This window comes from Rhinatrema bivittatum, chromosome 3 (assembly GCF_901001135.1).
Source record: "Rhinatrema bivittatum chromosome 3, aRhiBiv1.1, whole genome shotgun sequence".
Lineage (NCBI taxonomy): Eukaryota > Metazoa > Chordata > Amphibia > Gymnophiona > Rhinatrematidae > Rhinatrema > Rhinatrema bivittatum.
Genome location: NC_042617.1, coordinates 104,737,952 through 104,764,914, shown reverse-complemented (window position 1 = coordinate 104,764,914; position 26,963 = coordinate 104,737,952). Strand labels below are relative to the sequence as shown.

The following is a 26,963-nucleotide window of genomic DNA, read 5'->3' as shown; positions in this document are numbered from 1 at the left end:
TTGATGGACCCTTGGTCTGACCCAGTATGGCATTTTCTTATGTTCTTATGTTCTTAAGCTCCAGCTGGGTCTCCTCCACCAATGCCGCCTCCCGGTGACGAGGACCACTGGGGGCCATTCCTCGGTGGTGTACCAATCTTCGTCCTGGCTCAGGGTCCACACCCCTAACATGACCAGAATACTTCAAAGTTCTTCCTCAATTGCTTTGTATTATTCTTAACAGAAACAAAAAGAGGTTATATTTGATGGAACTGTAGGTTATTTTATTTGAAGTGCTGCATTTAGCATGTCCAAACAACCAAATATAAGAATCAACAACTGCAGCCTAAAGATAGAATCAGACTTCTGCAAGCTTCATGCATATCCATCTGCTTTTACCGCCATCTCCTTTATCTTCAATTGACAACATATTTAAAGAACTCAATTAGCTCTCTATAGTTAAGAGAATTTGACTGTAAGAAAGTTGCAATAACAGTCCATCTTGTGGGCAAAACTGTTTCAAATGTATGTTCTCCTCTCCTCTAAGAGTACTTCATGCACACCCTTGAAGATATTTCAACCAGGCTAGATGCTTGTGTAAACTTGGAGAAGATTTGCACCTGCTAAGAGGGGGAGAGGGCAAGAAAGATATTAAAAAAATATATTTTTTATTTATTTGTTTCATGATATTGTATTTTATTTGTTGTATATTGTATTTTGTTACTGATATTGTATATGTGATTTTTATTTGACATATTTTGTATTATTGCAATTTCTATTGCATTTAATCAAGAAGACATCAAAATCTGATGAATTCTCATTGGCACCAAAGATTTTGGTGAAGGATCCAGGTTCTGCACTGCCTCCTGATCATTTTCCTCAAAGTTGATTATCATCTTCCTCTAAGTTAAGATACAACAAAAGGCCCAGGATCAGAGAAATTTCCTGCTCTTCCCACTCAATTCAGAGAAGGATTTAAAGAAAATTGAAACCAAGCATCAAGTGAAGTCATTGTCATCTCTGCATTGATTCCCTTCTGTGCCAGAATCTGTAAACAGGTTGATTGCAGCTGCTGCTATTTGCCCTCCCAAGTGGCTGTATCAAACAGTGAGCTCAGCCTTCCATGCTAAGACTTAGCCACAACAATCTCAGGGGTCTATACCTTTGCCATTGGTACATCGCCCTTGGCTACCAGAAAGACATCTCCTCTGTTACTGAGATCCTTGCTGGATTGGCCTCAGCAATTTTAGAGGAGGAGCTGGACAAAAGAATCCTTGAAGTTCTCTCTTATACCTCAAGGGAATAGATATATCAATACAAAGCACCTCAAATCTAGTAGTGGTACTGATGGAACCAACTGGTGAAGTTTTTGCCCTGGCACAAAGCACCATGGCTCTAAAGTTGATGTCTCAGCATTGGGACATACAGCATCATAGAAGGAAGAGTCTCCTCTTGAATAGCAATGCTGGATTTCCAGGCCCAAGGAACCATCTCATATGCCTAGTAGGACTGTGGTTCAATAGTTGATATAATCCCAAGCTTCATAACCAGTTTTTATTTTGGAGTCTGAGTCTGAGAAGTCCTGGCTTTATGACTACAGGTCCAGGGAGTTTCTTTCTAAAGACAAGGATTTTCCAGGCTTCCCTTCGGAAATCTCTTCTTCTCAAGTAAGGAACACGTCTCCTCTTGAGGACTTTTCTTTCACTGTTTTTGTGCAGAGGATGACTGAGATTATTTAATTTAAATTAGAGAAAGCAGATAAGCCCCAGGACATCTTTCTCAACTTCCTGAAGTAACTTAATGCCCATAAGAAGCTGATGGTAGTGTGTGCCCACCATCTCCTCTCAGATGTATAAGAGAGAAAGTGTGATACATTTGTTGTGCTTCCTGTTGATAAGAAATCAGACACCAAGCCCTGTCCAATCAGCTCTAGGATTCAGTAAAGTACTGTTGCCACACTAATCTGTTGTGTTTTAGACATTGAGGCGTGGGCCCTTGGTCGCTGCAAGAGATGGTACCTCCCACAGGGCAGAGCCCTGAGGGGACTTGCAGAGATAGGCTAGCTCTAAGCAGAGATGGACACAGAAAACGTGAGTCTTTATTATACTGCAACTTAGATGGTAATGTTCCGTCTGAAGGCTGTAGAGTGGAAAGGCAGTTACACAGTCTCACCAGGTCCCGAGAGGGAGATGGGTCCGGTAGTGGTCCGCGAAGCGGGGTAGGCCGAGAACCCAGGCCTAAATGGAAAGGTCAGTGAGAGTAGATCCGGTAGTGGTCTGTGGTGCGGGGTAGGCCGAAGTTCTATGAAGAGAGAGATGAGACAATGCAGAAACAGAACTGGAGCAGCAGTACTCACTCTGATGCTGGTAGTTGTAGTAGTAGAGAACCCCTGAGGAGCGGAGGTCCGGGATGAAATAAGGCCCCCAAGGAGCGGGTACCTTAGGCATCCTTGTAGTAGGTAGGCAACCCCAGAGGGTAGGCAGGAGCGAGGCAAGGCCCCCGAGGAGCAGGTACCTTAGGCATCCTCGTTGGTAACAGATAACCCTGGAGGGTGTAAGGAGCGAGGCAAGGCCCCCGAGGGGCAGATATCTTGAGCATCCTAGTTGGTAGCAGATAACCCCGGAGGGTATTAAGGAGCGAGGCAAGGCCCCCGAGGAGTGGGTACCTAAGTGGTCCTGGAGCGAGAGTACACAGAGTGGAAGCATCTGGTAATGTAGAGAGATCAGCATGGAGGATTCCTTGCTAACTCGTATTAGGAATCGTGACCAGAGATTAAATATCAGAGCTTGTGACGTCATGCGGTAGGGACGCCCCCGAGGTTCGTGCCGTGATGCACGTAAAGGATGGGGCTACGCGCGCGCCCTAGGTGACTCTGGGAGAAAGATGGCGAACGCAATCGCCCATGCCAGACTGGGGATGCCGGAGGGGTTGGTGTGGAGAAGCAGAGGCAGCCATCTTCCCAAAAGGAACTGAGTCAGGCAGGAAAAAGGTGAGCAATAGAGGGTGCAGCTTCTGCAACCGACGGGCGCAACAAATCTGTGGTTTTCAAATAATAATAATAATAGCAATCCAACCTGAAAAGGGCCAAGAAGTTCAAGGCTCATTCCTGAATGACTCAAGGGTGTGAGGCACAGACCTTGGACCTTTATGGAAGAATGTTCTTTGAAAAAGCTATGTTTGGCTCCCATGTAGTATCTTACCAAATCTTTATGATTAAGAAAATACACTTCATCCTGAAAAGGGCACTGACATTTTCTGAGTTCCTCCCTCTACCTGCTGAGTAATAATGAGTCTGGATCTCATCTGGTCAGGTAGACCTGTGATGTGTTTCAAATTATATCAAGAGCCTCTACCATGGCCATTGGTGCTTGCATATTCTCATGATTATGAACTCCAGGCCTAAATGAGGATATGCAAAATAGGCTCATAGACATGCCCTGCATTGGGAAGAATCTCTTTGAAGGTAAAGAAGCAGTGGATCTCATAAAAGATTGATGTTCCACATTTCGAATGCTTTCCACTTCACTTCTGAAAACACATTACTCTTCAAGGAGGTTCCAGAGTGAACCACTCAGAAAAATCTATCTTCTACCCATTTGCCCTCATCAACAACAGAGATCAAGATCTCACCACAATGATTATAGAAGTTCCTAATCCCATATAACTATCCAGTCAAAACCAGAGATGAGCGGTGTTCCAGTCTTTGTACTTAGCAATCTATCTATTTATCTTTGCCTTATAACCTGCCATTTTAGCCATTAAGGGTCAGGGACAGGCTAGGGCTTTATGTAAACGGTCATTCTCTTACAAGTCAGATGGCTGGTTTCTCTAGACCAAGGGTAGCCAACTTGTGGCTCAGGAGCCACACATGGCTTTTTCATGTGCAAAATGGGGCTCTTGTCCTCACATCCCCATGGCAACTGAGCACCGTTGCAGAAGACTGGAGCAGGGAATACACATAACAAAACAGAGCAGAGAAGAGTCTTCCTGTTGCATACTCCAGCCCTTCCGCTTCTATCTTCACAGTCAGGCCACATCTTCTTCCTCTGCCACCCAGGGCCTAAAGTAGAAGTAAGGAGGAGGTTGGGAGCTACAGGCAGTTAGTCTGACCTCTGTGGTGAGCAAACTAATGGAATTGCTGCTAAAACAGAGGATAGTGCAATTTTTGTAATCCAATGGTTTGCAAAATCCAAGGCAGCATGGTTTTGCCAGAAGTAAATCTTCTCAGACAAATCTGACCAATTTCTTTGATTGGATGATCAGAGAATTAGATCAAGGGAGAGTGCTAGAGATAGTGTACTTGTATTTCAGCAAGGCCTTTGATATGATTCCAGGCAGAAGACTTATAAATAAATTATGCACCTTTTGTATGGATCCTAGAGTGACTGACTGGGTTAGAAACTGACTGAGTGGGAGATGAAAAAGAGTAGTGCTAAATGGAATTGTTACTAGCAGTGTGTTTCAGAGATTGGACCTAGGGCCAGTGCTTTTCAAAATTTTTCTGAGCAACATAACGGAAGGGTTGTCAGGAAATATTTGTCTTTTTGCTGATGATATCAAAGCCTGTAACAGGGTGGACAGCCAGGAAGGAGTGGAAAACATGGGGGGGAGGCATCTAGTGAAGCTCGAGGAACAGTTCAAGGTCTGGTAGTTAAGATTTTTAATACTAAAAAATGCAGAGTAATGCATTTAAGATGCAAAAACCCAAGAGAAAGGTACAGTATTAGAGATGAAATTCTTCTAAGCACAAAGGAAGAGCGAGATCTGGGGATAATTCACTCTAATGATCTTAAGGTGGCTAAAGCAACAGTAAACACCAGAAAGATGCTTGGCTGTTTAGGGAGAGGAATGGTCAGCAAAAAAAGGGAGGTGATATTGCCTCTATATAGGTCCCTAGTGAGATTTCTCTTGGAATACTGTGTACCATTCTGGTGAACACACCTTCAAAAGGTTATAAACAGGATGGAGTTGGTCTAGATAATAGTAAATAAACAGCTTACTGATTACCTTGAAGAACACAAAATTCTGGCTCCAGCGCAATACGGATTTCGAAAAACACGAAACACAGAATCTCTGCTGATTTCCCTAACAGACTCTGTTCTCCTAAGCTCAGAAAAAAGACAACCTCATCTCCTCATTCTCCTAGACCTTTCTGCAGCCTTCGATACGGTCAACCATTCTATCTTACTTGACCGATTAACTGCAATTGGTATTTCAGACATCGCCCTAGACTGGTTCCGTTCATTTCTCAACAATAGATCTTTCAAGGTAAAAATCAACAACAAAGAATCTCAGGCAATCAGCTCAAACATGGGAGTTCCACAAGGTTCATCACTTTCCCCAACCCTTTTCAACATTTATCTTCTACCTCTCTGCTTCCTCCTTTCCAAACTGAAACTCAAACACATGGTTTACGCGGATGACATACAAATCCTCATCCCTATTAGGAAATCCCTTCAACTGTCTCTAATCTTCTGGGAGCAATGCTTTCAAGAAATTAGTGCACTCCTCACCAAACTCAATTTAGTCATCAACAAGGAAAAAACAGAATACCTCATCATCTCCCAGGAAGAAAACTTCATCCACAGAGAGCTCCCATCCATTATAATTGATCAACCACAAAAAGACATCACCGATCACAATCCACTTACACCCATTCTAAACAGCCTCAAAAATACATCCTATGTAAGAGACTTAGGCGTTCTTCTTGACAATCAACTGAACCTAAAAAGATTTGTAAACAATACAACCAAAGAATGCTATTTCAAATTACAAGTTCTAAAAAGGTTAAAACCCTTACTACACGCCCACGACTTCCGCCTCGTCCTACAATCAATTATTCTCACCAAAATGGACTACTGCAACGCGTTGCTACTTGGTCTACCAGCCTCTACAATCAAGCCCCTCCAGATGGTTCTAAATTCAGCAGCTAGGGTCTTGACCAATTCTAATAAAAGAGACCACATCACACCCATTCTCTACAATCTCCACTGGCTTCCAATTAAATTTAGAATCTTCTACAAAGTCATGACCCTCATTCACAAATCCATAAACAACATAGCTCCTATCGATCTTACCCATCAACTACGCACCATCAAATCAACAAGACCAATCAGAAAAGCCTACCAAGACACCCTGGTTATCCCTCAAGCCAAAACTCCGTTAAGGAATAGAGCTTTTTCCACCGCAAGTCCTTCTCTTTGGAATTCACTTCCACCAGAACTAAGACAAGACTCTTCCCACCAGTCATTCAAGAAAAAACTGAAAACTTGGCTATTCAGTCAAGCATTTCCCTGACCACTAACAAGCAGCTTTCAACCTGTTATTTTTTGTATCTGCCTCGATCTAAAATGCATAACTCCAGCTCCACCCTCCTCCCCTCCTCTTCATTTTCATTCCCACAATGGGTCATTCGATGCACTCAAGCGGAAGTTAGTTTTCCAATGACTTCTGTTTCCAGCAAGACATCTATACATTTAGGAATAGCAATAACTCCTAATACCATGTTTGAATTAGACTTTGTCTTTTTGGCTATTTATTTATTTTTTTCTTCTTGATAAAGGCTATTTAAAAGCTCTATTTAAAACACTAAGATATTTAGACATTTAAAACAGTGTTTTTGTCTAATATATTTCGCTAGTTCCTGTTTGTTTAAAAAGTTCTATTTATCTATTTGTTCAAAAAGTTCTTCGTTATATGTAATTGCTTTCAAGCAAGCTTTTCAACAGTTCTCTGTAAACCGATTTGATTTGCATATTATGTAAGAAGACCGGTATATAAAAAAACATAAATAAATAAATAAATAAATAGATGGTGGCTACTAAAATGGTCAGTGGTCTTTGTTCTAAAGCAAAAGGGGATATATTTAAAGATCTAAACATGTATACCCTAGAGGAAAGGTGAGATAGGGGAAATATAGAGCATTCAAATATCTCAAAGGTTTCCATGCACAGGAGTTGATCCTTTTTCAATGGAAATCAGGCTCTAGAACGAGGGGGTCATGAGATGAGGCTGAAAGGGGATAGACTCAGGAATAATCTTAGGAAATATTTCTTTACAGAGAGGATGGTGGATGTGTGGAATAGCCTCCCAGTGGAAGTGGTGGAAACAAAAACAGTATCTGAATTCAAGAAAGGATGGGATAAATATAGGGGATCTCTAAGGAAGTGATGAGAATTATAATACTAAGATAATTGGACAGATGGGCAGACTGGATGAACCATACGGTCTTTTTCTGTCATAATGTTGCTCTGTTTCTAACTGCTGCTTTGAATGACAAAGCTGTGTTTCCTTGCAGTTAAAAGCTGCAGTCAGGGCCTGGACAGCAGAGAAAGAAGACATCATCTGACATATTGCTGCTGCTTTCCTCTTCCTGCTGCCAGATCTATGGGGGGAGAGAATCTTGGAGGAAAGTGAAGCAAGGGGATGATTGTTAGGTTTTTGTTTGGAGGATGTTATAAAAGAGAAGCTGGAAGATAGTAGTATTTGGGGGGGGGGGGGGGGGGAGTGGTGGTGTGTGAAAGAGTAGCTAGAGCCAGAGGATGGTATGTGAAAGAGGAGCTGAGAGTTTGTGAAAGCAGGAATGGGAATGGTGTGAAAGTGGAGCTGAGGAGTTGAGGGAAGGTTGTAAAAAAAGAGGCCAGGGAAAGGCTTTTGTGTGAAAGAGGGGATGGGATGTGAAATGGACTGAGGAAACGGGGAGCTGAGTTAAGTGAACGAGTGGATGCAAGCCACATGACCGTATCACACTTGTTCTATAAAAACTGCACTGGCTACCAGTCCCTTATAAAACCAAATTCAAAATCCTGATACTGATCTTCAAGGCTCTTCCAGGTAACTAGACCATTTCCTCTTGTAGATCAGTGGTAGGGTTTTGAATGTTGTTCTCTAAAGAACTGGTATACAGTGCAGTGTCAAAAAGTGAGAGGATCTCTGTCACATGAAGAAATCTGATTGGGCAACACCTCCTTCACAAATTATGATTGCTTAATTATTAATTCAGATACCATATATGAGATGAACTGAGACAGATCACTAATTCTCACTATTTTTTTTTCTTTAAACAGAGCTTACCAATTTTTTGCCAATGCAGCTGACATAGGAAATGTCAAAGCTGCAGAAAAAATTGCTTCTGCTTTGCTGTTTGGTAATCACATGCCTCAAAATATAACAAAAGCGAAACAATTATATGTTTCTTTGGCTAACAAAGGCTCACATAAAGCCCAAACTGTAAGTGTCTTCTATTTTTCTTGTAAAATGCCATATGTATAAGCAGTTTAGTTAGAAAAACTAACTTTGGAATATTTTATCATTCATTTCAGTTATGCTCATTTGCTTATGTGTTTATTCAGGTTAATTTGACTATAACAATTATGGATTACTAATTTGATCCAGTTAATTATTGTAACAGCATATTTATGAATAAATATTGAGCATTATAGTATTGAACATTATAATATTGGTTAAACTAAGTTTTTTTTCAAGCTGTTAGTAGGTTGTTGGCCTTTCATTTATTTATTTGATTTAACTATTTTACTCAGAGACTTAAGGCAAATACTGTACATAATATACAACAGAAATTACAAAGCTAACTGAAGGGTTATTTTGTAAAATCCCACATAGGAGCATATTTTCCAGCTAACTTAAGTTACACACATTTTCAAAGTGGACTTGCTTGCATGTTCACTTTGAAAATTATCCCAACAAATACATGCATATTTTTGAAAATTCAAGCATATGTGTATAATATCAAACCCTTCCCCAACCCCAGCCCTGGGAACACCTCTACTCAGTCCAGGTAAACTTACATGCAAATATGACATACACATGTAAGTTTACCCTCATCTTGTGTGGCAATTTTGTAAAAGATTATTTCTGTGGGTAAAACACTGTTTTACTCATGGAAGTGCTTTTGAAAATTACCATCCCCTATTTGCTCCACTACAGAAATAAGCATACCTGGGAACTCTTCAGATTTGGCCTGGAAGCTCTGAATTCTAAATTAATTGCCGGGGGTCCGGGTCAACACTGGAAAACTCTGTGTGCTACTGCCTCTGTCAGTCTTCTACTGGCAATCAAGCTCTTTTTTTTTTAATTTGCAACTTTATTGATGTCCAATAATCAAGTAACAAAATCCAACAGAACACCAAAAATGGTTCGTATTTATGAAACATGGACAACAAACAGATTTTATATGTAATCCCATCTGCACTCCCTCCCCCCCCCCTTTTGCTGCAATATACAAATTCACGGTCAATGCAGAGCACGTATATCATTAAAGCATCAGCATATTACTCAAAATAGATGCCATATAGACCAAGAGTACCAAACTAAGGCTACCAGGAGTGTCTTTCAGAGGAAGACATGGTCAGGTAGATTGTCTTCATGTTAGATATAGGTGCCATACCAAGTTGAATTTATCAAGCTGGTCGTATTTAGCTGCAGTTATTTTGTTCATAGTGCAGATTCTATCAAGGCATAATAATACACTTTGTGTTGTGGGTGGGCGATCTCTTTTCCAATATAAGGCAATTTCCAGTCTCATTGCGATACAGAATTGTTGAAACAGTAGTTGAGCATGCGCATCACCGATGTCATGTACCCAATTAAGAAGAGCTACCTCTTTTGATAACAAAATAGATTCCTTAAGTAGTTGAGATAGCATATCAGATATCTGTTGCCATAATGACTGAACATTCTGGGGCAGATTTTCAAAGGGTTACGCACGTAACCCCGAAAGCCTTCTCCTGTGCGCGCCGAGCCTATTTTGAATTTTCAAAAATATGCATGTATTTTTTGGGATATTTTGCATAGGCTCGGCAACGCACGCAAGCCCCGGGTCGCGCGTATGTCCCGGGGCTTTGAAAAAGTGGCGGGAAGGAGGCGGGGCGGCGGTCCAGGGGTGGTCCCGAGTCCTCCAGCACAGCAGCTGTGCTGGGGGATGGTGCGCCGGCAGCATAACTCCTGAAATAAAGGTAGGGAGGGATTTAGGTAGGGCTGGGGGGTGGATTAGATAGGGGAAGGGAGGGGAAGGTGGGGGGAGTGGAGGGAATGGGGAAAGCCATCTGGCTCCCCTAGGGCTCGGCACATGCAAGGTGCACAAGTGTGCATCCCCTTGCATGCGCCGACCTCGGGTTTTATAACATGCGTGGATAGCGCGCACGCAGGTTATAAAATCTGCCCCATGAATATATGACCCTGGAGAAGAACAGCCTCGCCAACATAGCATACTGATCTTGGAGGAAAATTTGTGTATTTGAATGGGAGTATTATGCCATCTATATAATAGTTTATAACTATTCTTGAGTAGTTACCTCCCAATGATTGCAAAATTCATGGAGAAGGTAGTAAACAGACAACTATCCGAATTCCTAGAAGAGAATGACATTCTAACCTCCAATCAATTCGGATTTCGAAAGTCACTGAACACTGAATCTCTACTAGCCTCGCTTTCTGATAACATCCTCATCAACCTGGAAAATGGTCAACCTTTCCTTCTCGTCTTACTGGACCTCTCCTCAGCGTTCGACACTGTGAACCATTCCTGCCTCATTCAGCATCTAGCAGATATTGGTATAACAGGTTCAGCGCTCAACTGGTTCAAATCTTTCCTTGAAAACAGGCAATACAAGGTTAGGATTAACAACAAAGAATCACTCCCTATCAGATCAAAGCTGGGGGTACCTCAAGGATCATCCCTTTCACCTACACTATTCAATATTTATCTCCTTCCACTCTGCCATCTACTATCTAACCTCAAGCTAACACACTTCCTATACGCGGATGACATTCAGATCCTCATCCCGATAATGGAATCCCTCCACAAAACGTGGTCTTACTGGAACAGCTGCCTTTCGGCAATCAAAAACATGCTAACAAGCCTCAACCTCGTGCTAAATACTAGCAAAACTGAAATCCTCATAATAGCTCCAGACAAGTGCTCTCTATTCAACCCAACTAGTTCCACCCAACTCTCCTTCACATCAATCGACCACACGCCACAAGTAAGAGATCTTGGTGTACTTCTGGACAACCAACTCAACTTCACCAAGTTCATAAACAATACTACCAAAGATTGCTTCTTCAAATTGCAAGTCTTAAAAAAATTAAAACCTCTTCTACACTTCCGAGACTTCCGCTTGGTACTACAATCTATCATCCTCCCTAAACTGGACTATTGCAACTCACTCCTCCTGGGCCTGCCAGCCAACACCATCAAACCACTTCAGATGGTCCAGAACGCGACTGCCAGAATTCTCACTAACACCAAAAAATGGGATCACATCACCCCTATCCGCCAAAATCTTCACTGGCTGCTTATAAAATTTAGGATACAATTTAAATCCCTCATGATGATTCACAAGGCTCTTCACAACATCTCCCCCCTCAACCTATCCTTCCAACTACAGCAACACATCTCCAATAGACCAATCAGAAGTGCATACCAGAACATGCTTCACACCCAGCCAACAAAAACCTCATTGAGGAAACGAGCTCTGTCCACTGCAGGTCCCCATCTTTGGAACCTGCTCCCACCGGACCTCCGCAAAGAACCATGCCTTCCGACATTCAAAAAGAAGCTAAAGACTTGGCTATTCACTCAAGCTTTCCCTGAGAGCTAAAATCTGGTGAAGCATCAGACGATATACCTACCTCTGTACATATGTTCCTGATTTATGGTTCCCAGTTACATTTAATTGAGTTTATGAAAGTTCTCTTTAATAGTTTTCCTGTATACTTGTGTTAATGTATTCTGCCTTGAGGCGACTGTTTTAATGTATTTCCGCCCTGGAGGCGACTGTTTAGTTCCTTGTAAACCGGTGCGATATTTATTCTTTACAGGAACATCGGTATATAAAAATAAAAAATAAATAATTAAATAAATATAGAGGATGAGATAGAATAAATACAAGAGACCAATCCTCTTCTGAGAAAGATAACTCAAGATCTCTCTCCCATGCTTTTATGTGGGAGGCTTGTCCTTCAAATAAGCACTTAAAAGCAAATACATCTTAGCAATCATACCCTTCATAGGATGGGGATGCATGCAATAACCTTCAAAGAGGGTTCTTTGTGCTGAGATTAATGATTTCTGTTGCGATCCCCCCTGCTGCTGCGCTGCAGGAGGTCTCTTACCTTCCTCCAGAGGCCGCTCTGAAGCCTGGGCCTCGCCTGCGCATCATTCAGGACTTGCTCCAGGGCCTGAGAGGCCTAGCTGTGCCTGTGGCTTGCAGCCTCAGTGTTTGGACTTCCTGTTGGGCGACGCCCTTCCCTAGGGGCTGGCCCGCAGCTCTCTACCCTAGTTATAGGACCAGCGGTGGGCGGTCCTGGCAAGCTCCTCCCAGGGAGTTGCCTTCTACCTCCAGTATTTAAGGACTTTCTGTTCACTGTGTCTTGGCCTTGGATCTGAGCATTACAGTCGCCTGTAACCTAGCTGATCCAGGTCCTCCATGTTTGATGGCGCCTTGTCCTGTCTCTGCTTGATGTTCCTGATGTCCAGTGTCTCTGCCTTGATGCCTGTCTCTGACCCTGCCTAGATGTTTGTTCCTGTGCCTGCCAGCCGTAAGGGCTTCGGATGTGAGTTTCCCAGCATCGGAGTCCTGTTCGCCTGGGTCTTCCCCGCGCCCTCCTTCTCAGCGTGGTCTGCGACCAGCCTCCCAGGGCTGTGTAGGGCGCGTCTGGGACAGGGTGGTCCGTGACTCAGTCCCACGGGTGGGCTGAGTAGGGCGCCCTGATGGACAGTGCAATGTTCCCGTCCAGCCTTGTCTACAGTGTCTGCTTCAGCCCGTACCCTGATGTCTTCCTCTGCCAGCCGAGGGGGCTTCGGATGTGAGTATCCCAGCATCGGAGTTCCTACTCGCCTGGATCCTTCTAGTGTCTCGCTTCAGCCCTTGCCCTGATGTCTCCGTCTGCTTCAGCCTGCTTCTGCCCTGTCTGATGTCGTCTGTTTAAGGACTCTGTCTGCCCTCGCCTCTGTCCGGCCTGCTGCCCATTGCCGTTCCCTGCGGCAGGTCCGAAAGGGCCGGGAACAGTCGGAGGACCGTTCATTAGTCAACTTCCCCGTGTTGGCTACCATGGGCATGCTGGTCCAGCGGAGGGCCGGACTTCCTGCTTCTGTTCCTGCCTGCCTGGCTCACCATGCCTGCTCAGCTTACCTCCCACGGTGTGGCCTTGGGCTCCTCCTGGGGTCCTGCCGTGGCCCAAGGGCTCACCACCCACCCGAGACGACCGCGCCCGCGCGCGCTCGTAACAATTTCCTCTGTAACCCATTAATAAAATGTGTAATCTGTAGGAATGAAAGAAATTCCAAACGGGGAAGATGGAATTTAGTTTGTAGGTCAGCAAAGGGAACACTCTGCCCAAGTATAAGAATCTGATCTATTTGAGTGAGGTTTCTAGACTTCCATGCTTGAAAAGAGTTGATAGGGATACATGGAGGGAAAGTTGAGTTATGAAAACGGTAAGAAGATTGAAAATATGATGAGGGACCCACTAGCTTATGTTTCCAGGAGGTCCATACGTTTAATGTAAGCCTAGTTGTGGGAGCCATGTTTGGGCAAAGGCGCCATGAACTGCAAGGCTGCCACATAGTAGCTCTCAAGAGCATATCATTTATCCATGTTTGCTCTATCTGTACCCAATGCTTCTCCGAAGCACTATTGTACCACTCCGTTAAAGGCCGTAGTTGGGCTGCCACATAGTACCAAGAGAGATTGGGTATCCCTAATCTACTCTCTGGTTTAATTTGATAGAGATCTGATCTGGTCACCCTGGGTGGTCTCCATTTCCAGATAAAGCGGAGGAGTTTCTTTTGCCATATTTTAAAAATAGATTTAGACAGGAAAATTGGTAGTATTTGAAATAAATAAAGAAATCTGGGGAGGAGATTCATTTTTACCATAGCAATCCTACCAAGCCATGAAAGAGGTAGCTGATCCCATTTCTCCAGATCCTGCTCAATTTCTTAAGTAGGGGAGCATAATTCAACTGATACAACTCTTTCAAATATCTACCGATATTAACCCCCAAATACTAAAGTGTATGAGAAGCCCATTTAAAGGGATGGTTCTTTTTTAAATAAGTTTCAAGGCAAGTGTCGCAGGAAATGTTCAGAAGCTCTTATTTTTCCCCAGTTAATTTTAAAACCTGAAACTGCGCTAAAGGAGCTTAAGGCAGATTCAATTGCTAGCAAAGATTCATGAAGATTGCTAATAGTAAAAAGAATATTTTCTGCAAACAAAGATCATTTATAAGCCTTAGAGCCTATGCAGAAACCAGAAATGAGAGGGTTGTTCCGTATTTTAATGGCCAATGGTTCTAAAATTATTGCAAAGAGAGTAGAAAATAGGAGACATCCTTGCCTTGTACCTTGCTGTACATTAAATGTATCTGAGTACCCACCATTGATTTTTAAACACATTTTGGGGTTATGATATAATGCCCTAAGCCAATTTTGGAATTGGCGGCCAAAACCCATGGTCTCTAATGTAGAAAACAAGAATGGCCAATGGACCATGTTGAACGTCTTTTCGGCATCTTTGGCTAATAGTTTGATAGCTATTTGTTTTTTATATGCCCCCCAGATTATATTCAAGATTTTCCGAATATTATCGCTAGCCATTCTTCCTGGAATGAAGCCTGCCTGGTCAGGGTGGATGAGCTCTGATTGGATTTATTGAGGTGGCTTGCTATAACTTTTGCTAATAATTTCAGGTCCAAATTGATTAAAGATATGGGCCGGATCACGCACAGGTTTGGCAATAAGAGTCTGGAAGTAGCAAGCCACCTGTGCGGAGATGATTAAATAACTTCTGCAGTTGCGACACTAGATAGGGGGCAAATTGCTTATAGAATTTAGCGGTAAGCCCATTGGGGCTAGGTGATTTGCCCAACTTCATTTCCTTAATAGCTAGCTACTATAAATTCTGGAGTAGTGATTTCGGCATCAAGGAGTTCTTTCATTTCTGATGTTAAATGAGGTAAGGCAATAGACTGCAAATAAGCATTAATGGCTTCCTGATTGACAGAGGAATTCAAGGAGTAGAGATCTGGATAGAAGTTAAGGAACTGCTGTCTAATAGCGTCATTAGTGGAAAGGATCTGACCAGTCTCATTTTTTATTTTTAATATATGATTTTGGTAGGTAACCTTTTTCAGCTTGTTAGCTAGCAATTTTCCCGCTTTTTCTCCTCCCTCAAAAAACTCTTGCCACGCTATCTCTAGAGTGTACTATACACTCAGATTCTAACCTATGAAGTTCCTCCCTTTCTTTGATAAATTGGTTAAGTGTGTCATGGTTCTTGTTGGTAGAATGCTTATCCATGAGTAGGGGTATAGTAGGCCTGAGATGGATACACGTCGCCTTCCTTTTCTTTTTAATGAAGGAAGAGCAATATATAAACAAACCACGCATAAAAGCTTTAAATCTTTAAAGCATGAGTGGGGAGGAAACAGAATTTGCATTAATGTGAAAAAAGTCTTTGATTGCAGATGCTATGTCTTTGGTAAAAGAAGTATCTTGAAGTATGGAATCATTATGACGCCAGAAATGTCTGCTGCTATCAGCATCCAAGAAATGTATATCAAGAGATATAGGGGCATGGTCTGACCATGAGATAATTCCCACTTCAGCATGCATGACATTGTGAAATAATGATTTATCAACTAAAAGATAATCTATTCTAGAATAAGAATCATGAGGTTTAGAATAAAAAGTATAGGATCTGGAGTGAGGATATCTAAGTCTCCAAGCATCAATTAGCTGTAGGTCATCCATGAATGCTTTAAATGCATCTAAATGAACTTTAGCTAAGTATGAATGTCCTTTTGATGTATCTAAGGTGTGAGATAGAGCTACATTAACCCCCCCCCCCCACACACACACACACACACACATACCCACAATCAGAATCATCGCAGTATGCTGGAGAATTATTTGACGTAGTTTTTGAAAAAATGAGGCTTGTTCCTTATTTGGTCCATAAATATTAACCAGAGTGTATGTCTTCCCATTAACTACTATCTGCACTAAAAGATATATACCAAAAGGGTAAGAAATACAAAGGGTGCACTCACATACAAAATCTTTAGAAAACAACGTACAGACTCCAATATATTTTGCAGATTTACTATAGTGGTAAATTATTGTTGAGAAAACCTAGTAGAGCGTAAGAGATATTCATACCTTTGTGATAAATGAGTCTCTTGGATAAAGATTATCTCAGGCTTGGTCAAATCGAGCTCTCGAAATAGAAGGCTCCTCTTCTGATGTTTGTGGAGACCCTTGACTGTTGCGTTTGTACCTGCTCTTCGCCCTCGCTCCACCCTCTCTACCTCTGTGGCGACTCCCTCCGGGCCTGATGGATGGCTTGCTGCCACGGCGTCTCCATGCTGCTTCTCTCCGGCATCCCCAGACCGGCTCAACGCTGCGGATCCGCCATGTTCCTGATGATGTAAGGGCACGCGCACGTGCGCTCTGAATTATGTACCAGCAAGGGCGCGAACCTTAGGGGCATCCCCCTGTATTGATGTCATCCGCTTCCAACATAAAAGGTCTTCACTTACGCTTACGATTTGAGTTAGCAAGGACTCCGGTGGATTGATGGCGGGGATTCATCTGGACCCGCTTCTCTCCTACGCTGCTCTGCCTCCTCGGACTTACCAGGGGTACCCGCTCCTCGGGAGCCTCGCTCTCTTTTCTTGATTTCAGATTGCAGACAGGAACCGGTACTCGCTCCTTGAGGGCCTATATTCCTGAACACTCTGAAGACTCTCTATTGCCTGGAAGCGATCGCAGATACAGACATTGTGAGTTACTATTTCAGATTACAGATAGGAACCGGTACTCGCTCCTCGAGGGCCCATGTACCTAAACACTCTGAAGATTCTCTACTGCCTAGAAGCTATTACAGATACAGACAATCGTGAGTTGCCACCGCTCTCTCAGGGCTTTCCCTGGGACCAGGTACTCGCTCCTCAAGGGCCTAACTCTTTCCAGCTACTGAGCCTTCTTAAGATTCTATGTGAGATTGTCATCTACTACTGGCTAGGTGTACAGCATACCCTGTCTATTCACTATCTTTAGTCTCTCTACAGCTCAGCAACCCTGGGATCGCAGTTCCAGTATCTGAGGGACGTCAGCCCTGTCGGGCATACCAGCTCACTACTGCCACCTCTGGTGGTTCTACTACCTGTCTAATAAAAGAACTATCTGTGTCTGTCTCCATACTCAAGCCTAGCCGGTGGTCCCTCTCAGGATATCCTCTTGGGGGCGCTGTCATCTGCCATTGGCCCAAGGATTCACCTATTTACCACAGTGTGCTTACTCCTCCCACTTCAGGAGCTGAACATAACAGAGTGCTAGCTCTTATCTATGTCTCTGCCCTTCAGACATCAGAACCATAACAGATTGCAACTCAGCACGGATATTAGAATAGAGTGCCAACTCCTCCCCTCTGGAGGAGCAAACCTCTAACAGATCGCTAACTCCTCCTTCCTGGGGAGCTCACTCATAACAGATTGCTAACTCCTCCTTCCACAGGAGCCGATCCATAACAGATTGCGAACTCCTCCCCTCTGAAGGAGCAGATTCCTAACAGATTGCTAACTCCTCCCCTCTGGAGGAGCAGATTCCTAACATTGACATTGATAAAGGTGATGCGAAAATTAGCCATCTTGCTAGTGTAAAAGTATTATTTAAAAAGTGCAGAGAGTGTGACAGTGACAAACATATTACTGCTCTGCACCCAAATAGTGCAAAAATCAACTTCTCCAAAGCTTCTACCCCTGCTCAAAGGATGGTGGGGAGGGAGATGAAGAACAGCCAGCATTGCCAGAAGTCATTCCTAAATGCACTAAAGTTTGTGGAGAAGGGCATAGCGATAGAAGATGTTAAAAAATATTCCTTGTTAAGGTACTGTTGTGTTTGTGGACCCTTGAGCCGGCTAGGGATGATGAAGGCACACTGTGAGAAGGCCCACAGTGGAGGTCATCGCTGGGAGGTGGATCAAGTCAGGAGACCAACCGAATCTTCACCACTGGAAGCCCGAGATCCCCCCAGGAGGAGCCCTTGAGGATCCGAGCCACTTCGACTTATGTGCGATCTCCTGAAGATGAGGATGCGAAGAGTTGTCCTGAAGTTGTGAAGCGGAGGAGAGGTCAAAGCCAAGGAGATCAATAGGAACTTCAGCACTGGAAACCCAAGGTCCCCCCAGGAGGAGCCCGTGAGGATCCAGGCCGCTTGGACTTAGGCAAGGTCTCCTGGAAGAAGTGAAAACGGAGCAGTCCGGATCAAGGCAGGCAGCAGACAGGCAGGACGTGGAGCACAGACAGCACAGACCAAAGATGAACCAGGGGTCGAGACAGGCAGCAAGCAGGATACCAGAGAATGAGTCGAAGTCAGGAGCCAGGAAGACGAGCCGAAATCAGGAGCCAGGAACAGGATCAGGCAAGGATGGGCTGGAGCAGGAACAAGGCTGGAGCAGGAACCAGGGACACGCAGGATCAGGAACGAAGACAGCAACTAGAAAATCTCTGAGAGAGAACCTCGTTGCAAGCAAAGTGTAAATCTGGCTGCAGAGTTTAAATCCCTGCTGGCGTCTGACGTCCTTCCGAGGGCGGAGCCATCTTTCCCACGCTGGTTTCTTTAACTTTGGACTCCTGCGCACGCCTAAAGCGGTGGGGCCCGCCGGAGAACGTCGGCGGCATCTCCCTCGCAGAGGGAGTGCTGTGAGAAGGGGCCAGCCAGGCCCGAACAGGCCTCAAAAACACCACGGTTGCTCGGAGCGGCTCTGAGGTAGGAAGGGGGAACGGTCCACAGACCAGGACCACAACAGGTACATCCTATGGGTCAACTTGAGAGATCAGTAAGAATGTTTGCAATCATGGATGATCAAAGAACAGATCACTGGCCAGGTCAGAATTCTTTGACCTATTTAATATTCAGGAAGATAATTCATCCTCCACACTGAGAACATGTGCAAGGACAATGGAGACCACTGGGAGGAGGGTGACTGGTTACGTGATAAAAGCTGTAGATGGCAGCATTGCGCTACTTCTCCCTACTCTTATAGAATGTAATCATATACCAGACAATAGAAGTGAAATTTCTATACCAGAGACTGCATGGAATCAATTCCACCTGAAAGCTATTGTATCTATGGACCCTTGGGCTGCAGGTTCTCACCATCAGCAGGTGGACCCAGGAGAAGCAGAGACCAGTCAGGTACTTCACATTTACCAGCCCACGTTCCCCTCAAATTGAGCCTTTGGATGCTGGGGCCAGCAGGACTTAGGTGAGGGTCTCTGCTGATGATTGGAGACGTGATCCAAGGCCGGGCAAGGGTCGTAGCAATCAGGCGTATCAAGTGTCCCGGCACAGGTCAAGGCAGGCAGCAATCAGGCATATCAAGTGTCCAGGCATGGGTCAAGGCAGGCAGCAATCAGGCATATCAAGTGTCCAGGCATGGGTCAAGGCAGGCAGCAATCAGGTGTATCCAGAGTCCAGGAATCCATCTGAGAGAGAGGAAGAGGGACAGATAGGCTGAGGCAGACAAGGAAGGCAGGAACAGACTGAGCACACAAAGGTTGGAACAGGCTGGGCAGCAATATGCACTGCTCGAGGAAGCTGGACCTGTTGCTGAGGCAGGAATCATCAGGGGAACTGCCCTTATATAGAGTCCTGATATCATCACTAGGGGGCCACGGGGATTTTCCCGCTGCGGTCCTTTTAAATAGGCCGATGTCGGGCGCGCGCGCACCTAAGGAGAGGCACAGTACATCAAGGCTGGCGGCGTCCTCCCGTGTGGTGTTTGGTAGCGTGTTGGCAGCATTTCACCACATCAGGAGGCAGAGTGGCCAACCCGGCCATAAAGGTAAAGGTGGCGGTTAGCAGGGACAGCCCGTGAAGTACCAAACACAACCAAAGCTATAGCCAATTGTATCCTACTTTTTGATCACAATGCAAAGATCTTACTTCTGCTTGGTAGGGATATGCTGAGACTTCACAAGATTTGTCAGCAATGCAGCAGTCCTCTCTACATTCATTGTGCCCAAAGATTGGACCTTGGCTGGGTAATAGGTGATGTTTACATTGACAGAGTACGCAAGCCAGATAGTGTTGCTACTTTCACTACCAATGTGCTAGAAAATGGATATACATCTTTTTGCAAACCATGTCCTAATCATTTATTCATTAAAGTAATGCCTGGCTACAAAGAATAATCAAGTCATGAATATTTTCACAACAGAGAACTATAATGAGGATCTTGGAGGCACAGTGTTCCGGACTACAAGGGATGATATTAAACCTGTTTTTTCAATGGAAGACAGTTCCTGAAGCTAATAAATAAGGAATTCTTCAAAGATGAGTCAAAAAGCTGGATGGCACCACTTCCATGCATGCCCAGACCTTGGCTTCCCAATAACAGAGAGCAGTCCCTGTCCTGGTTTGCTTCCTTCCATCAGACTCTGGATAGAAAACCAAAGACAAAGGATAATTTTGTGGCCTTCATGAAAATCATATTTGACAATGGTCAGGCAGAGTCAGCTTTGCCACTGAAGGTGAAGAGTGTTAGTATCTTCCTACCTTTGGAATATACCATCCTCAGAAACCTGATCAAATCAGGATTGTATTTGATTCAAATGCTCAATTTCAAGGAGTTTCTGAGTTATTTGCTTTTTGCTAGACCAGACTTGACAACAGCTTTTTCGGAATATTGATCTGCTTCAGAAAGAGAGCCTGTTGCTATAACTTATGCGATCCATCAGATTCTCTTCTGTTTTATGGTCTGAGAAGATAATAGGAATTATTTAAGATTCATATGGTATTGTAACAGTAACATCGATAGTGACATCACCAAGCAGAGCCAGTACTAGCATTTTTTTCTGTCCTGTGCAAAAAATTACTGTGCTGCTCCCTCACCCCGGTTCTGTTTTTTATTTTTTGCTCAAAATTGTTTTCCCCAGTAACCAATACACAATGAAACTATCAGTCTCACACCCTGTCCCAGGCCTCCATTCACCACTGAAAAAAGCCCTTCTCCCTATGGCAATCCAAACTGTCAAAATTGATGCTCATGCTGAACCTTTTTTACCCTATCCACAAGTCCAAAATTCCTGAATTGTGCAGGAGTGATCTGCCCCATTTACCGGTACATAAAATTGATGCCGGCTGGGCCCTGGAGCTGGAACTAGTTTTGTGGTACAGAAAAACATGCAGTGCTGTGGTGCTACATAGAAAACCCTGCAAAAAAAGACACTTGGAACCCATATGGTAATAGGCCTATTGTAATGCCTATTAGGTGTGAGTTTGGCCCTTGGACAGCTTTGAATAAATTGAATGACAACAATATAGTAAACTTCCTATACCAAAACAGTACTAACTGCAAGCACTTAAACAGAAACAACCCTAGCTATGAAAAGGCAAATATTACACCAGGCTCTAAAACACTTATTAGGAAAGCAGAATAAACCAGTCTGCTATAAACCCCTACAAAGAAACTACATGCTAGCAGAATAACTCACCTCGCTTATATATGCAGAACACATATGCAGAACACAAACAGAATAAACAGACCATAAAGTATAAATAAAAATGTATAGACAGAAACTGAACTGGAAACTGCAACAAACTAGACTCTATATGCAATGAAGCAATGGAAAAATAGAAACATCACCAGTCCTCATAAATCAAGCAATAAAATCAAGAAATATAAATCAATCATATAAACCATATGAATAAAAGGAATATTGCCAAACAGATGACAAATAGAATAACATTCAGTAATTAAGAACTCATATAAAAAGTTTGTAAATTTTCTGAACAGCAATAAAATATTTCAGAATAGACACATTAAGTACCCAATAATTAAATCATAAGAATAGAAAAATCTCCTGCTTCCCACATCTGAAAACTTTTGATTTTCAGTTACCCTGAGCTTGTCGTGGATTAGTGGCGGTGGCACAAACTTTTTTCACATCCACTCCCTCAAGGCATGTTCCCATTTGCAGGCTCCCATTTACACACCCCTAATCTTTCCCAGGCAGGCTCCCTTTCAAATGCCCCATCCCCCCCCCCCCCCAGGTAGGCTCCCATTCTCTCAGACACATCTCCCACCCAGGCAGGATCCCAATCACATGCACACTCAGACAGGCTCCCATTCATACCCACCCAACCCAGACAGGATCACATTCACTCATCCATCCCAGGCAGGCTCCCATTCATAACCAAAGCAAGCTCTCATTCACAACCCACCCACCGATCCATCCCAGGCAAGCTCCCATTCACACACACACATAAACAAGCAACTCAGGCAGGCAGGCAGGGTCCATTTGATCTCTTGCACTCCTCCATTGCTGCTGCCACCTGGTGCCTTGTTTGTTGAGGGAGGACAGGATTTGTTTCACAGCTGTAGGAGACCTTTATGTGGCTCATCTTCATATTCCGGTACCGCGGTATTCAATACACTGTTAGCACTTCCTTTTTGCTCATCCCATGATGCACAGCAAGATAATAGAGGAAGCACCAACACTGTGAGTGTTGAATACTGTGGGGCTGACCCACAAGGAGGAGCTGCAGAACATGCTCCCTCTTCTTCAGCTGCCGGATTGGGTCATATACTCAAAGAGTGGGCCTCTCCCTTCTTCTGCTGCCAGTTGGATGGTGTCCACTAGTGGTTACATGGGCCTTTTTCTGCTCCCTTTGGTGCAATTGCATGGTTTGCACACTGGGTAGCACTGGGCCTGTCATTGAGTACCATTTCAGAGTGCATGCCTTTGGCAACAGTCCATCACCAGATGTGGCTATCTATAGACTCAGAAGAGGGAAAAATGGGGTATATTGCAGATGCCAGTGCATTTGTGGAAAGGGACTTTTATATGGATAATAGACTCAACTCTGTGCCTACAGAGGAAGAGGCCATTGACCTGCTGAAAAGGACACAGATGTTAGCCATCACAACCTGAGACTGCACAAAATTGCTTCCAGCAGAGCAAAGATAATAAAGACATTCTCTTTAAAGGACCATACAAAGGATCTAAAGGACTTATTTATTTATTTATTTATTTATTTATTTTTAGTAGGTATTATATATCATCACTAAGACAAGCCATTGTAACGGTTTACAGCACAGTAAAAGTAAGAACAATCAATAATACACTAACAAATGCAGTCATAACATTCTTATACATAAAATGTATAAGAATAAGATTTGGGGAGATCACGTGATGTGCTGAGCCGGCAAGACGTGAAAGTCACTGGCTCCCAGGCCTGCCTCGCCTATCGTGGCCCATCTGATCGCGCAAATTGCTCTTGACTCTAACAGGGCCATCTACTGCTATCTATTGCATGTCCACCATTCGTACCTGGTGTCGGACATCGCCGGGCATGACCACGAAAAGCGGACGGAGAGAGAAGGAAAAACCGCGGGCCCCCGACGCCAAGATGGCGACCGCTGGCGAGGGGGAGTCTGCTGCTGACCCTCCTGCACTCACGGTCTCGGAGATTAAAGCGGCGATCAAGGAAGCCCTTGATGAAAAGTGGTCTTTACTGCATTCGGAGCTTGGGGAGGTTCGGGACTCCATAGCGGCATTGCACCCCCGGCTAGATCAGATGGAATCCCGCGTGTCCGAGCTGGAGGATGGGGCGGGGGCGGCCTCTACCAGCCTAGCGTCGCATACAAAAACCATAGCGGCCCTCACGCAGAAAATAGAAGATTTGGAGAACCGGACCCGCAGGGACAACCTGCGGTTTATGGGGTTCCCCGAAGAAATCGCAGAGAGATCGCTATGCTCGCTACTGGAGGACTGGCTGCCGACGGCCCTGGATCTGCCGCACTTGCGTGGGAAGTTAGTCGTCGAGAGAGCCCATCGTTTGGGGTCCAGGTCAACTAACTCGGGGCGGGCCCGCCTAGTAATAGCTAAGATCCTTAACTCCGCTCATAAGGCGGAGGTCTGGCGGGCCTCCCGTAATAAACCTCAGCTGACTTACCAAGATCACTCCATCCGCCTGTTTCAAGACTTTTCGGTGGCCGTCTCAGAGGCACGCCGGCGGTTTTCCCCGCTCTGCACGACCCTTCATAACCGCGGCATTAAATTCTCTCTCCTTTACCCAGCTCGTCTCCGCCTGTGGCATGCTGATAAATCCCATATGTTTGATACCCCGGCCGCGGCGCAAGACTTCCTGGAGGTGAATGGTCTATTAGCTGCTGGGTGAGAATCAGCCTTTTCTTTTTTTTTTTTTTTTCTCAACTTTTCTCAGCCCGTGGGGCGGCGCGCAGTTTGCGCTCCTCGGATGTTTTTTTTTTTTTTTGTGGTTTACCTTCGTTCTACTAAGAAATGGGGACCTACTGAACACCAACCTGACATTTCTTTTTTCTCTCTCTTTTTTTTTTGATCTTCGTTCTGGAGTCTTGGTTACCTTTTGAGACTTGGACCCTCCTTTCCCACTCGGGCAGTATTGTGCGCCCCGAGAGATGAGGACTGCAAGCCCGGACAAATTATTCAGCGGCAGAGAGTTTTTTTGTTTTTTTTTGTCCTTATGGTGCCTGCTACGGATGGCTGTCCGTGCTTGGACATCGGGCGATACCTTCGGCCATTTTGTTTACCCCCTAGGTGCTTACCGGGGCCACGTGTTCATTTTTTTTTCTCTCTCTCAGGGTTATGCCTACTTGGAGACTCAATCCGGCAGGGTTTATTTTCCTTTTCCAGATACTGTTCCCTTCTGCGATTTATCATACCCTGACGGCTCTGGTTTATGGAGGGAGCCCACATTTGCATCTGGGACCTTTTTTTGTATATATTCTTTTTTAGTTTGTAAGCGGGCGGGAGACGGGGTTCCATTTCCTTTTAGCCTCGTGTTGTTATTGCATGTTTTTTTTTACTACCGCTCCGGTGGGGACCCATTGTAACGGCCCTGTTGCGTGTTCTTGTTTGGGGTATTCGACTAATTGTTGACCATGAGGTAGGCCTGGTCACGTCGATGCGGATCTCTACGCTCTCCAAGTGGAGGGTATGGTTTGGATGAATCGGGGGGATGGGGTGGGGGCCTTATGGGGGTTGGAGGGGGTGGGAATGGGGGGGAAGACGGGAGGAGGGGATGAGGGGTGGGGGTTGTTTGAATCATCGCTACTGTCCCGTACATTTTTGGCTCTCAGTGATTTCACACCACTCGTGTGGGCAGTTGCTGGGATCCTATTGGGTAAGCGGTGGAAGTGGAGGGGAGGGGGGGCGGGGGGGGAGGACATTACCCTATTCGGACAGACATAGACGGATGACTGTGCATGGACTTGGCATTGTGCCTGCTGCTGGAGGTTATGCGGGGGGGGTCTTAGCTGGGAGGACCCCTGTCGCTTACTTTGGCCGAAACCACTTTCCCCGCTTTGACGTTTCTTTTGCCCATGAGTAATTCCACTAGGATTGTCTCCTGGAATGTCTGCGGCCTTCATTCCCCCATCAAACGTACTAAAGTGCTCTCTTTCCTAAACAAGCACTCCGCGAAGGTGGCGTTCCTACAGGAGACCCACCTTACGGATGTTGAGCACGAGAAGTTGCGCCGCCTTTGGGTGGGAGAGGTCCGCTATGCCTCGGCCTCCACTAAGTCGGCGGGGGTGGCCATTTTATTCCATAAATGCCTTCCTGTTACTATCCGCGCGGAAATAAAAGATCCCCAGGGGCGCTTTCTTATTGTGGTCACGGAGCTCTTTAATCACACAGTGGTGCTCTGTAATATATATGCGCCCAATATATATGACCCCCGTTTCTATCGTGGGTTGTATTCTCATCTGATTCCATATTTGTCTGACACTCTAATCATAGGGGGCGACTTTAACACTGTTAGGGACGCGCAACTCGATGCCTCCCTTAGTCGCGATTGGGACGCAGGGGTGGGCCGCGGCCCAGCCATGTTGGAATCTCAGCTCCACCTTTTGGATGTTTGGAGGACCCTACATCCTACTGAACGAGACTTTACGCATCTTTCTAGAGCACACGCCTCCTTTTCTCGGATCGACTACTTCCTCCTTAGCGTTCACGCTTTCCCTCGTGTCTTGGAGGCAGGGATTGAGAGCATTGTTATTTCGGACCATGCCCCGGTATGGGTGGACGTGGGGCTCATGCCTCCCTCTACTTCACCAAAACAGTGGCGCTACCCTTACTTTCTGGGGCAGGATGAGAAATTCACCGAATTCCTTAGGGTCAAATGGAAAGATTTTGCAATTCATAATCAAGCCCATGAGTCTAATCCCATCCTCTTCTGGAATACTGCTAAGGCAGTGTTGAGAGGCGAAATCATCTCTTATGTCTCTCAACGCCGGAGGACTCTCGACAGGCGGATTCTGGCCTTGAGCATCCAGGTCCATCAAGCCCGGGCCTCTCTGATCCGGTCTAATACGGCGGACGCCCGTGCCCTTTACCTATCCAGACAGCATGCTCTCAATTCCTTACTCCACCAACGGGCCAAAAAAAGTTTCCTTTATTATAAGTTTCAGCTCTATCAACATAGCAACAAAGCTGGGAAACTGCTGTCCAATCTTATTAAATCCTCTAGGGCAAGCAGGTTTATTCCGGCACTACGTATTTCCCCGACCGAGGTAGCTAGGGACACTCAGACCATCCTTACCCGCTTTCGGGCGTTCTACTCTTCTCTCTATGCTTCCGAGGGTTGGGATGGGCAGCGCTGTCAGGAGTTCTGTGACAACCTTCCGCTCCCGAGCTTGACTTGGGAACAACGGGATAAATTAAACGCCCCTATATCCGAACAGGAGGTTCAAATTGCTATCCATTGTTCTAAAAATTTTAAGGCCCCGGGGCCCGATGGGTTCACTGCGGAATTTTTTAAATTGCTCAAGGATTCTGTTTCCAAACCTTTGGCATCGACATTTACTGAGTTAATTGCCCGGGGCTCCTTTCCAGATCACGAGAATGCGGCCCATATTGTTTTGATTCCTAAACCTGGGAAAGACCCCCTCTTGCCGGAATCTTATCGCCCT

General features: G+C 44.9%; 1 protein-coding gene across 1 annotated transcript in view; it reads left to right on the top strand.

The window, feature by feature from the left end:
• SEL1L2 (SEL1L2 adaptor subunit of ERAD E3 ligase) overlaps positions 1 to 26,963 on the top strand; it is a 217,272-nt gene that overhangs the window by 21,105 nt on the left and 169,204 nt on the right. The window contains exon 3 of the mRNA XM_029596776.1: positions 8,046 to 8,208. Within this exon, the coding sequence (XP_029452636.1) occupies positions 8,046 to 8,208 (163 nt within the window). The remainder of the gene's footprint in view (positions 1 to 8,045; positions 8,209 to 26,963) is intronic.